Source organism: Fukomys damarensis, unplaced genomic scaffold (genome assembly GCF_012274545.1).
Source record: "Fukomys damarensis isolate Sample0158 unplaced genomic scaffold, DMR_v1.0_HiC HiC_scaffold_23, whole genome shotgun sequence".
NCBI lineage: Eukaryota > Metazoa > Chordata > Mammalia > Rodentia > Bathyergidae > Fukomys > Fukomys damarensis.
In genome coordinates, this window is record NW_022900935.1 from 17,867,192 (window position 1) to 17,879,363 (window position 12,172).

At 35.0% G+C, this 12,172-nt stretch overlaps 1 protein-coding gene across 13 annotated transcripts in view; it reads right to left on the reverse strand.

Annotated features, from left to right (window-relative positions):
• Epb41 (erythrocyte membrane protein band 4.1) overlaps positions 1-12,172 on the reverse strand; it is a 166,858-nt gene that overhangs the window by 71,564 nt on the left and 83,122 nt on the right. For all 13 annotated transcript variants that reach the window (XM_033767744.1, XM_010632055.2, XM_010632034.2 and 10 more), the window contains 3 exons: positions 11,753-11,795; positions 5,334-5,409; positions 3,176-3,394 (listed from right to left, as the gene is read on the reverse strand). In XM_033767744.1, coding sequence (XP_033623635.1) covers positions 3,176-3,394; positions 5,334-5,409; positions 11,753-11,795 — 338 coding nt within the window. The remainder of the gene's footprint in view (positions 1-3,175; positions 3,395-5,333; positions 5,410-11,752; positions 11,796-12,172) is intronic.

Below are 12,172 nucleotides of genomic sequence, written 5' to 3' on the forward strand. Positions count from 1 at the left end.
GTTCCAGGGAGAACTCAGGACCTTGCACCTGCGAGGCAGGCAGCAGAACCACTGAGCCAAATCTCTGGCTCTACAAATTAATTTTTTAAAAGATGGCTAATTGAGCTCACAATTCAGTCATACAAGTGATTTGCCTCAACTATTATATTTCACTATACAGTAGAAATGCTTTGTGTGTGGTTCTCATTTAATCACACAATTTTAAATTGAAATATATTCAATATTTAATAAAATTAACACTTTTTACTGTTCTACTAAGATTAAGTGCAATGGTATTTGTTTACTTACGCATGATGCATGCAGGTGCACAGTACTGGGGATTGAACCCAAGCCTTCACACAAGCTAGGAAATTGCTCTACCACTGAGCTATATCCTCAGCCTTTGGTGGGGGGCACCAGAGATTGAACTCAGGATCTTGTGCTTGCAAGGCAGACTGGCGGCACACTGAGCTAAATCCCCAGCCCTCTTCAGTCCTTTTTAAAAATTTTTGAGACAAGATTGTGTTAAATTTCCCAGGCTGATCTCCCACTTACTTCAGTCTTCTGAGTAGCTGAGATTATAGGCATGTGCCACCACACCAGTTTATCTTTTTTAACTTTATTGCATGTTGATAAAGAATATAATGACTAGTAGAACAGTTTGGTGCAATTCCCTTGATTTGTGCTCCACCGATGTCAATACAGTGAAAAAGACAGACATCATAGTAGTATCATAGATAGAATTTGGACCTTGCAGAACTTTGAAAGGATCTTGAAAACTAACCAGGGTCTGTAGACCACCCTTTGGGAACTGTCGCCCCAACTTAAAGGGTGGTTATAATAATTAAATGTAATACTGTGTATAAAGTGCTCACCAGTATTTGGACCATAATAACAGATGTATAATAATTAGCTACTTGTAATTATTATGGTTATGTAACAATGCTATAAAGAAGAATAAAAGCATTGGATGAAAATTAGACTAGATGATGCCCTTCCAAACCAAAGATTGTATTATGACCAAATAACCATTAAAAAGTGATCAGAGGTAGATTTAAAGTATTAATCATAATCTAATACCACTATTTTCTTCTGTTCAGCTCTACAGCAGTAAATATTTCTCTTACCATTTTACTATTTAAAGATTATACTAATAATTATTTTAAATTATTAGAAAATGAGAATATTCTCCAATCATAACATCTAAACTGTCCAATTATTTTAACTCTTTTCAATATGTGCATCTGTATCTATAAGTAAGTATCTATAAGTATCTGTAAGTTTTTAGAATCATAACAATGTAAAGTATTAAAAATGTATTTAAGAGCCAGGGATGTAGCTCAGTGGTGCAGCACCTGCCTGGCAAGTGTCCTAAGTTCAGTTCCTGCACATCCCAAAAATATTCAAAGACAATGTAATATCTTTAAATTACAAAAATCAACAAGTTGAAAGTGGTGTATTCAGGCTGGGCGTGGTGGCGCATGCCTGTAATCCCAGCACTCCCTCCCAGCTGAGGCAGGAGGATTGCTGTGAGTTTGAGACCAGCCTGGGCTACATAGTGAGTTCCTGGTCAGTCTCAACTACATAGTGAGACCCTGTCTCAAAAAAACCAAAAAAAGAAAGTGGTGTATTTAGTGATTCTGACTTCAGTTAATTGGAATGTATAAGACCAAACCTGAAAAGCAGACCTTCATAGTTCTCTTTAGAAGTGTTGTAACCTGGGCTACCATGCCTCTTCATGATAATCCACCCTACACTGTAGGGTAGATATTGCTATATATTTTTTTTTCTTCCTTTTTAACTCAGCCCAAGCTCACTCTTCAGAGCTTGTTCTTCCTCTACCCTTCTGGTTTTTTTCTTACCTTTGACAAATGTGAAACTTTGTAACTATTAAAAAAAGAGAAAAAAGTAGTGTGACCCCATGAGAGTTCAGTAACTCTCCTAAGACTACTGCTATGCAGGTTATAAACTTTAAAGTTCTTATTATGGTTTTAATGACTGAGGTATCTAAATCTACAGGGGCAATAAGTCACTTAAGAGCTGAGGCACCTTGATTTACAGCTCTCTCCTTGAAACATCCCAATCCGTGCAATCCTACCACAATCACCCCAAGGAGAACAATGTGGCTCAGTGACTAAACAGAATACTCGATAGTACGACGGCAGCACACCAGACCTACACTTTGGATTTCTCTTTCAGCAATATGACTCTTTAAAACTTGGTCACCTAACTCATACTGACATGACTCAGGACACTAATATAAGGCCAAAATTAGACTTTCATGTTAAATGTAAAATTTAGCTGTAGCAAGTCATCCAAATTACAGTGGATGTATGGTAAGAAGAAACACAAATGTTTATGGCATTTTAATATGTGCTAAAACTCACTGAATTTTTATAATACAAACACATTATGATATTATGTTAAGTTTTACACACATATCCTTTTGTAAATCTAGCAACCGCCCTGTTTCCTGAGGTAGTAATCTCATTCTCATACCCAAGAAGGCTGAAGCACAGAGAGGTTTTAAGTGAATTATCTAAGGTCTTAAGGCATGATTTCAGCATAGCTCAAACTAATTTATACAAGCTCTTGTTCTTGATTATTGTTATGACTTCCCCATACTGGTAGCAATTCTTTTTTTTTTTTTTTTTTTTTTTTTCTTTTTGGTACTGGGGATCAAACTCAGGACCGGCAGGTGGCGGCAACACTGAGCTAAATCTCTGGCTTATTTTAATTTTTTAAAAAAGCAATATAATCAATAAAGATCTTTAAAAATACCTTCAGGGGTTTTCATGGGCACTCCAAAATCTACCCATGTACATATATCCCAAGTTTAAAACTCTTGCTTCTAAGGCTCTCAAAGCATTTACTATAGCATAAGTTTAAATCTGAGAAAAGGTAAGGCAATAATAGTAGCTGCCATTTATTTAGCATCTACTATGTGCCAGGTCCTGTGCCAAGTGCTTTACATCTATCATTTCATTTAGTTTTCATCCTACAATGCAATGCTCATTACTTTAATGAGAAAAGTTAAGTTCAAAGGACTTCAGTGACTTGCCCATGGTCAAACAGTACAGGGAAACACTGATTGTAAGGCACCATGCTCCCTCTTAGGCAAATACTGAATCAATAGCAGGCCAGGCTTTCAACTTATTGACAAAATAAATAGAATAAATCCCAGAGACATATTCACCTGTATGATTTATGCAGCTCCATAACCTTTTCTTCAAGTTCCTTGGTCTGATTTGGGGCCAGTTTAAAATCACTAACATAATCCATGCCATGGAGTTCTGCATCATAGTCTCCCAGCTCAGACTGGATGGTATAAGAACCTAATAATGCTAAGGTTGCAAAGGAACAGGGCAGACGTCCTGCAACAATGTCCTGCCGAAGCTGAAGACATAAATAATATCTAAAGCCAAAAAAGAAAGATGTTGACATGTTAGCAACAATAACAATAAAAAGAAATAAAAAGGAAGAAAAGGAAAAAGAGAGAAATAATCTTAAAAAAAGAAGAAAAAAACTAAAACATTAATTGTTTGATTAGGTGATGGGCATTTGGCTGCTCATTGTATTATTTCTTTCTTCTCTGTGTTTGAAATTTTCCCATTAAAAACAAAAACAGGGGGAGCTGGGGATTTAGCTCAGTGGTTCTGCTGCCTGCCTCGCAAGCACCAGGGCCCAAGTTCGATCCCCGATACCAAATTTACAAAAAACAAAAAACAAATACTGTAACTATGTTGAACTCATCATTGGAAGGCAGTTTAGAAAGAAAAGAAGAAAGCTGGAAAAATCCAAAAGAGGAGAATGTTAAACTTCTTTAAAATGTAGGTAATTAGTAAAAATGTTTAGGGATGTGATTTTTTTATAGAGAGTAAGCCTAGATGAAGAAATATGAGTAAGTAACAACTCTAACAGACAAGTATTACCTGTGAAAAAGAGATAATTTTCTCAGGGAGATATATAGCATTTCAATTTTACAAAGGTACTAAGTCTGAGTGGACAATAAAGTAATCTTTAAAAACAGTATAAACTTTTCAAAGCATCAAATAATCGGATTTTTGGTTTTGTTGGAGACACAGTCTTGCCAAGTAGCCTGCCTCACCCTCCCAAGTACTGGGATTACATGAGTTCACTACCACACAGACCAATAATCAGATTTTTTTGAAAAGTTTATTTTATTTCCTTACTCAAGATTTATGAAAACCGAGGCTTTGAGGCTGTGTATTTGCCTGTAATCAGATAGTTGACAACAAAATCAGACTAGAAAACAGTTTCTTGACAACCAACAATTCAATTTAACAGACATTTGCCAACCACCTACTAGATAAAAGGCTGGTCCATGCAAGAGGTTATGGATTAAAATAGGCATTATAGCACACAGAATATCACCTTTCCTTTTTTTTTTTTTTTTTTTTTTTAGAAAACCCAATAAAAGTCATTTCCTTAAAGGATTCAGCAGGTTGTTTATAAAGAACATAGTAAGTCAAATAGGCTCAAAGAAGATTCAATTCATGAAGATCATATACCTATCCACACAGTTTAAAAGGAAGATACAGCTGAGTTGGTGGCACACACTTGAAATCTCATTACTCTGGGAGGCTGAGGCAGAAGCATTGCAAATGTGAGTTCAGCCTGGGCAACTTAGCAACTTAGTGAGACTTTGACTCAAAAAATAAAAAGGGTCAGAGAGGTAAATCAGTGTGAAGGCCCTGGTTTCAATCCCCGGTATTGTAAAAGAAGGAGGAGCAGGAGGAGGAGGAGGAAGAAGAGGAAAGGGAGGAGGAATAGAAAAAAATAATAGTAACCCTGAGATTTTTAGCTTTTTTGATCTCTATAAAAAGGAATGTACTGGAGGGGAGGAGGGGGTGAAGGGAGGGCAGGGACAAGGGGAAAAAATGAGTATCAAGACCTATTATGTAAAGGTACAGAATCCCAATGATGAATGTAACTGTATTGTATACCTAGATTGTACCAATAAACTCAATTTAAAAAAAAAAAAAGGAATGTACTGAGAGAGAAGTAAGGAAAAAAAAAATCAACGCAGGAGAGCCATTTTACCATTACATTGCCCTCTGGGAGGATGGTATGGTTTTGAGGAGCCAGGCCTGCTGCTTGGTATAATGTGAATGATAAGGCTAGTTCCCCTACCGGTTTCTTTCAGGCAGGTCAGACAGTTGAGACTTTCAGACTCACTTATTTGCAAGCCTGATTTCAAGTGACCAGAAACTTTCCATCTTAAGGATGATCATTTAATAGCTCATAATTTTTCTTCAATTCTGAATAGGGAAATTCCCAGAGCTTATGATGTTAATTACTATTATATATGTAACTAATGATTGGTTATTTACCTTGTTATGTCTTCTGTTAACTGTGCTGGATCAGGTGGATAAAACTTTACATTAAATGTGAAATTCCAAGGGATGCCTATAAAAATAAAAGATTTTATGGTTATGCCGAGGTTTCTGACTACAGAAGTACCTTGAAATATTCAAAATTTATTGTTTTCTGAAATATTTTGACATTGTCATACATGGTTACAAGTTTTTTTTTGTTGTTGTTGTTGTTTTAAAATAAGTTGCTAAAATACCACTTAGGAGAGCTACAAAGATCTCTCTCTGCATCTCTCCCTTTAACCTTACTTAATAGTTTAGTTAATAAGGGATTGATTAGAATGACACTGCCAAAATAACAAGAAGGAAACCCATAGGTCAACTTGTTAATAGCATTCTTTTTGAAAATGTGATCTATATACTGCTTTGGGTCCTTAAGTCATTAGATTTGAGGTCATTCAGGCGACTAATAGATTTTTTTGTTTTGTTTTGGCATTATTTGTGTAATCTGCCAATGCTACCTCAAATAAACAAAAACGCTCTTCTATTAATATGACTGAGATTGGGTTATTTTAGAAATAAGGAAGAAATAATTGGTAAGAATTTAACCCTGAGACTCATATAAAAGTGTTATTTTTTATACAATAAAATCAGAGATTATGAATAATGGTTAAATGGAGAATGCATTTCAATTTTTTTGAGTTGAGTGTTACCTTTCAGGGGTTTTCTAACATGACTGTTGGCTTCCTGAAGAGTAAGGCCTGATCTCAGCCAGAAATAAGAATGACTGTAAGAATTTTTGTATGAGCAAAATCCTAGAAACAGTCTAAATAAATATATTTAGCAAGAAAAGATAAGTTAAATTATAGATGTTACAAAACTATATAGCTATTTTAAAAAAGAAGTAGATCTATAAGGAATAATCTACAAAATACAGTATCAAGTGAGAGAAAGAAAAGAACAGTATAAACAGAAAGCTATTGCTTGGATTTAGCTCAGTGGTTCTGCTGCCTGCATCGCAAACCCAAGGACCCGAGTTTGATCCCCGGTACAAAAAAAAACAAAGCTATTCTGTGAGTTGGAGGTAGAAAATAATATGCATTAAAGTAGGATTAAATATATGTACAGATGATCTCTATAAGGATATATATATAATAAACTAGTCATAATCATGTAAAACTATGAAGGGGAACTGGAGAGGAAAATTGGAAAACTTAGAGAAAATCAATACCAGTGAGCCCTTTCACTATATATAATTGTATGCCATTTGAGGTTTGTACTGTGCACATTTGCTACTTATTTATATATACTTATAAAAAATTAATGGATCATCTCCTCTCACCAAAATTTAAATTTCTAAGGTCAAGAACTTTGCCTAGTGCCAGGGATTTTAGCTCAGTGGTTCTGCTGCCTGCTTCACAATTGAGAGGTCCCAGAGTTTGAACCCCAGTATCAAAAAAAAAAGAACTTTGCCTAAAGCAAAGGTTGGCATAGGATGAGCACCAAAGAAATAGTCAGTGAGTGAATGAAATAAGTAGCTGATCTCAATTATTGTAACCGTCATATAAGAATGCTTTTCTTAATCAAGACATCAGGTACAAGATCCCAACAATGAATGTAACTGTACTGTACCCCTAAAATGTACCCATAAACTCAATTAGAGCTGGAAAAAAAAAAAGAATGCTTTTCTTTATGAGAATGCTAAATTTTGGGTTTTTTTAAAAGATTTCACAAAGGAAGGATAACACATACTAGTACATTTAAATTACTTATCTACCGATTATCCCAGATATCCCAATTAACCCAAGTTACTAGAGCTAATGAAATGAAAACATTAAAAGAAAACAACTATAATCCCATTTGATTTTTTTTTACTTAACACAAAATAACTGTTTTAGAAATTACCATAACTAAGTGAAATCTTTCAAATATTAATGATTTTACTTTTGTTAAGACCTGTTATAAAACAGAGGAACTTGAACTTTTGGTTTCTTTCTTTTCCATGAAACAGTTACAAGTTTTGGATACTACTAAAGAAATTTTCCAGTTTCCTTATAAGCAAATTTAGCATTAAATACCAAAAAAAAAAGACTACCAAAGAAAGAAAGAAGGAAACACAGACAGAAAGAAGGAAAGAAAGCAAGCAAGCTCCTTATAGCCAGTGTGGTTGCATATGCCTGTAACCCTAACACTCTGGGAGGCTGAGGTAGGAGAATCATAAGTTCAAGCCCAGCCTGGGCAACTTAGTGATTTACTGAGACCTTGTCTCAAAATTAAAAAAAAAGGGGAGGGGGCAGGGTGGGGGATGTAGCTCTATCCAAAGGCCCTGGGTTCAATCCCCAGAATTAAAAAAAAAAAAAAAAAAAAAAAAAAGGTTGATTACTTAGAACTTTAAAAAGTTAGGTTAAACTTTAGTTAACTACTTCACAGATTATGATATGTATACATAATTAGTAATAGTTTATAGAAAGTAGTTAGTGAAGGGAAATGAAGACTGTTGGCAAAGCTGTAAACATTTTCAACATTCAAATTTCTGCCTTCTAACTCAATAACATTTCAATAACATTTCTGCCAAATATGCGTAACCTAAATCTGAGGAAACCTCAGACAAACTCAAACTAACCACATAAAATTGCTGGTCTTTATTCTTCAAAATGATAGTACCAATATTGTGAAACATTTTAAAGACTCAGGAACCGTTCATGATTAAAGAAAATGAAAGAGATATGACAACTAAATGCAAAATATTACCTGAGACTTTTTCTTTAATGGATATCATTGGGACAACTCACAAATAAGGGTAAAAGGTTAGAGAATCATTTCTATGTTGTTCCTGCTTTTGATAATTGTATTATGGTTACATAAGAAAATGCCTAGAACCTAGAATATACAAACTAAAGTATTTAGGAGCAGAAGGGCTGGGCATCATGACTACAACTTGATTTTTCTAAACTGAGGTGAAATTCACATAATATTAATTGTTTTAAAGTGTACAGCTCAGTGGCATGTAGTACATTCACAATGTCATGTAGTCACTACCTCTATTTAGTTTCAAAACATTTTTTATTGTTGCCAAAGGAGACCCTAATAGCAGTACTCCCTGTTCTCTTCTTGCCTCAAACCCTGGCAACCACTAATCTGCATTAACTTGACTTCTATCACTATATCTTTATTTTGGATGTTTAATTTAAATAGAATTATGTAATATTTAATACATGGCCTTTTGTATCTGCCTTCTTTCATTTGGTCTGGTGCTCTTAAAAAAAAAAATCCAGGGTTGGTCTCATTATATTGCCCAGGCTGGCCTTGAACTCTTAGATTTAAGAAACTCTCTTGCCTCAGGCTCCTGAATAGCTGGGACTGCAGGTGTGAAACCAAGTGAACCTTGATAGGACAGTTTAAATCTGATGCCAGGCCAAGGGAGTTTCTGATAGGATAACTGTCTCAAATGCCTTATTTGCATAAGGGAGAAGCCAATCTGGAAGTTCCACATACAAAAGACCCCTCTTCATTATTCTCTGGGCTGCTGTGAGCCTGTTCACTGGCTCACTTGGCTCTACAGAGCTACCTCTTTTTCACCTTCAATTAAGATACAACTGCTTTGTTCATGACACCAAGAATCTGGAAGAGAATTCCTCTCAGGTCCCACAAACTGGTAACAATTCCACTTCCACATATATATACTAAATCAATTTTTTTAAAACTGTGAATTATGAGCCATTGTAACAAGCAATTTAGTGGAAGAAAAAATTAGCACTTAAAAATATGAAATGGAATACAAAAGAAAAAATCAAGATATAAAGATTAAGATTTTTGTGAAATTTCTTTTTCAACAAGAACAAATTTCAAAAACTACGTTAAGTAATTCACATATGATTACCTATTATAGAATTTAATTTACAGAATGTTCAAAAGGGAAATATAACAATATATTTTTAGGTAATAAAAATGTTTTTAAAAATTCAATAGAATTATTAATGCAAAATTCTTGCAAGACAGTGGTGACCTCTGCAGGGAAAGAAGATACACAGAATATAGATATTTTTTTAAAAGATAATTTGTGTAAATTATGTTATCAGTAATTTACAGTGTGTTGAAAAGGTATAAGGATACCTTGCCTTTGCTCTGTAATATTCCAGAAAGGGATTGAGGATGGGCAGCCTGATCTACAAGAGAGGTCTCTCATCAAACCAAAAGAATAAACAAGCTGAAAATTAAGCTCAGAGGACAGAAAACAACTGATAAACAGAAGAAGTTATAAATGGCAAGGCTGGCTCTGAGAGAAAATTAAAACCAGACAAAGCAATACTATATATTATACAAGGGTTTGGTTGGACATATCAAAGAAAAATATAAAAACATGAATGGAAAGGAGATTCATAACAATTTTTATGGTTAGGGAGAGAAGACAGGACTGAAAGGAAAATGAGATAAACTTCCTTTACTGTGCTATTTTATATAAAAAATATTAACTCCTGTTAATTCTGGATAGTTAATACATGGGTAATTGTTACATTAGTCTGCATACTTTTCCACATTTTTCTGATATATGGAAAAGATCCTAGTGTTGAATATCTATTACAATCTTAAATTTCATATGCATTTTAGCCGCAGCAATTTATTGTAGATATTATTAAAGTGCACATATATACACAGATAAGTTTGTTGTAATAGGTATTTAGATTATCCCCAAATGCAATTCAGCATGACTTTTTACACATATTATATGTATAATTAGTTTAAAAGTTAATAATATATATGTACACACATGGAAAGTACTTCAAATTGTGTTAAATAAAAGAAGATTCACTGAATATTTAAATTAACACACCCATGAGTGTGGGTCTATACATTCAGAGCTTCTCTGAAAGGGAGACAAGAAATTAGTTACCATGGTTATCTCCAGGAAAGGAAATTGCATGACTAAGACAAAAGAAGGGAGCTTTACCTTATACTATTCTCACTTGTAACTTTTAATTTTATACCACATACTTACAGCATCAATTTTAAAAATTAGTTTCAAAACTGTATAGCATATTTGTATTCAGATTTTTCTCTGTACTTTTTTTTTTTTGGTACCAGGGATCAAACTCGGACCTTGTGCTTGCGAAGCAGGCAGAGGAACCACTGAGCTAAATCCTGCCCTGCATATTCAGAGTTTTAAAAAGCAAAATTTGTAATACCTAGAAAAAAACCTTGTAAGTTATACCAATTTAACAATATTCTCTCATCATGTAATAAACTAAAATTAAAATGGATCAAAGAACTACCAGCCATAATGGTACATGCTTGTACAGCACTCAGGAGGCTGAAATGATTGCTGCAGTTTCAAGGGCAGCCTGGGCCACATAGGAAGACCCTGTCTCAAAAGAAAGAAGGGACAAGGGAGGGGAGGGAAGGGAAGGGAGAAGGGAGGAAAAAAGAGAGAACAGAGAGAGACAGAGATAGAGATATACAGACAGACAAACAACCTTTAAGTTTCTCTTTGGCCTAACTGAATTGTCAGCATCACTACTCTGTACTTTATGGCCATTATCAAGTGACCTAAACACAGGCACTGTGATACTATGATAGTCTATTGGACAACCTGCTGGCTACTAAGCAACTAACAGGGTGGGCAGTATATACAGTGGGACAAGGGACTGATTCACACACCAGACAGAATGGAGGCAGGACTGCACAAGATTTCATTTGATACTCATGCAATTCCAAACTTATGAAATGTTTGTTTCTGGAATTTTCCATTTAATATTTTCAGACTACATTTGACTATGAGTAAATAAAACTAGATAAAGTCAAACCACAGAGAAGAAAGGACTACTGTATAGACAGGAAAACATGGAGAAATGTTTGAAGGCAGGGCTGGCAGTGTAGCTCAGTGGTAGAGTGTATGCTTAGCATGTATGAGGTCCTGAGAAGGAAAGAAAGGAGGGAGTGAGGGAGTGAGGGAGGGATAAAAAAGGGAAGAGCAAGAGAGGTGGCGGGGAGGAAGGGAGAGGAAGGCAGAGGAGAGGAGAGAGCCAGAGGCAGTGCTCTGGAACTATTATAAAAAGCGTGGGATCTGTCAGTGAACTCTTCCTAGTAGGTCACTACAGTTTTGATCACCGCCATTTTGAAAACTGACTCCCATATCCTTGTTCTTTTCTACCGTGTAATACTGTCATTATTCCTATCTTTCACAACTTTGCGTAGTTGTTAAAAAAAAAAAGTTTTTTTTAAAGTGGTCAAGATCTGACCTGTATCTCTATAGTTTCACCTCAGCTGTATTTTTCTATTATGGAATCTCCTCCTTTCAGGGGAAGGTTGTATCCCACTTTCAAAGTGATCTACAATAGTCAGGATTCTAAAGCGACTGACTCACAGCCAGAAGTGGTTGGAAATCCTCTGACCTACACTAAAAGAAAGAAAGACCTATAAAAAGGGCTATATCCACTTACCTCGTACCTGCTTTTTTATTTCTTTGGCAGAATCCAGCCATGTCTGTAAAAAGAAGAAAAGGCATTTACACAGTGCTCCAAAACACATAAACAACAGGATCACTGGCCATCTTGTAATAGTGCCTCCACTCAACCTGCATTTCCTTTGATAGTCTTTGCATTAATTTCACAGAGAAACAGGTAACTGGAATTTGAGCTTGAATCCAAGCTCCACTATATTCTGGCTGAATAACTTTAGGATAAATGTATAAATTATAATATTAGTAATAGGACCTGTCTCATAGAGTCAGTATAAAGATTTAATCTCTTAGTAAACATCCAATGTGAAGTAAGTATTTTCTATTTACATTATTGGTAAAGACTAGTACTGATATACAACCAGGATAAATTAACATCATCCAAATCTTATTTTCCCCTTCA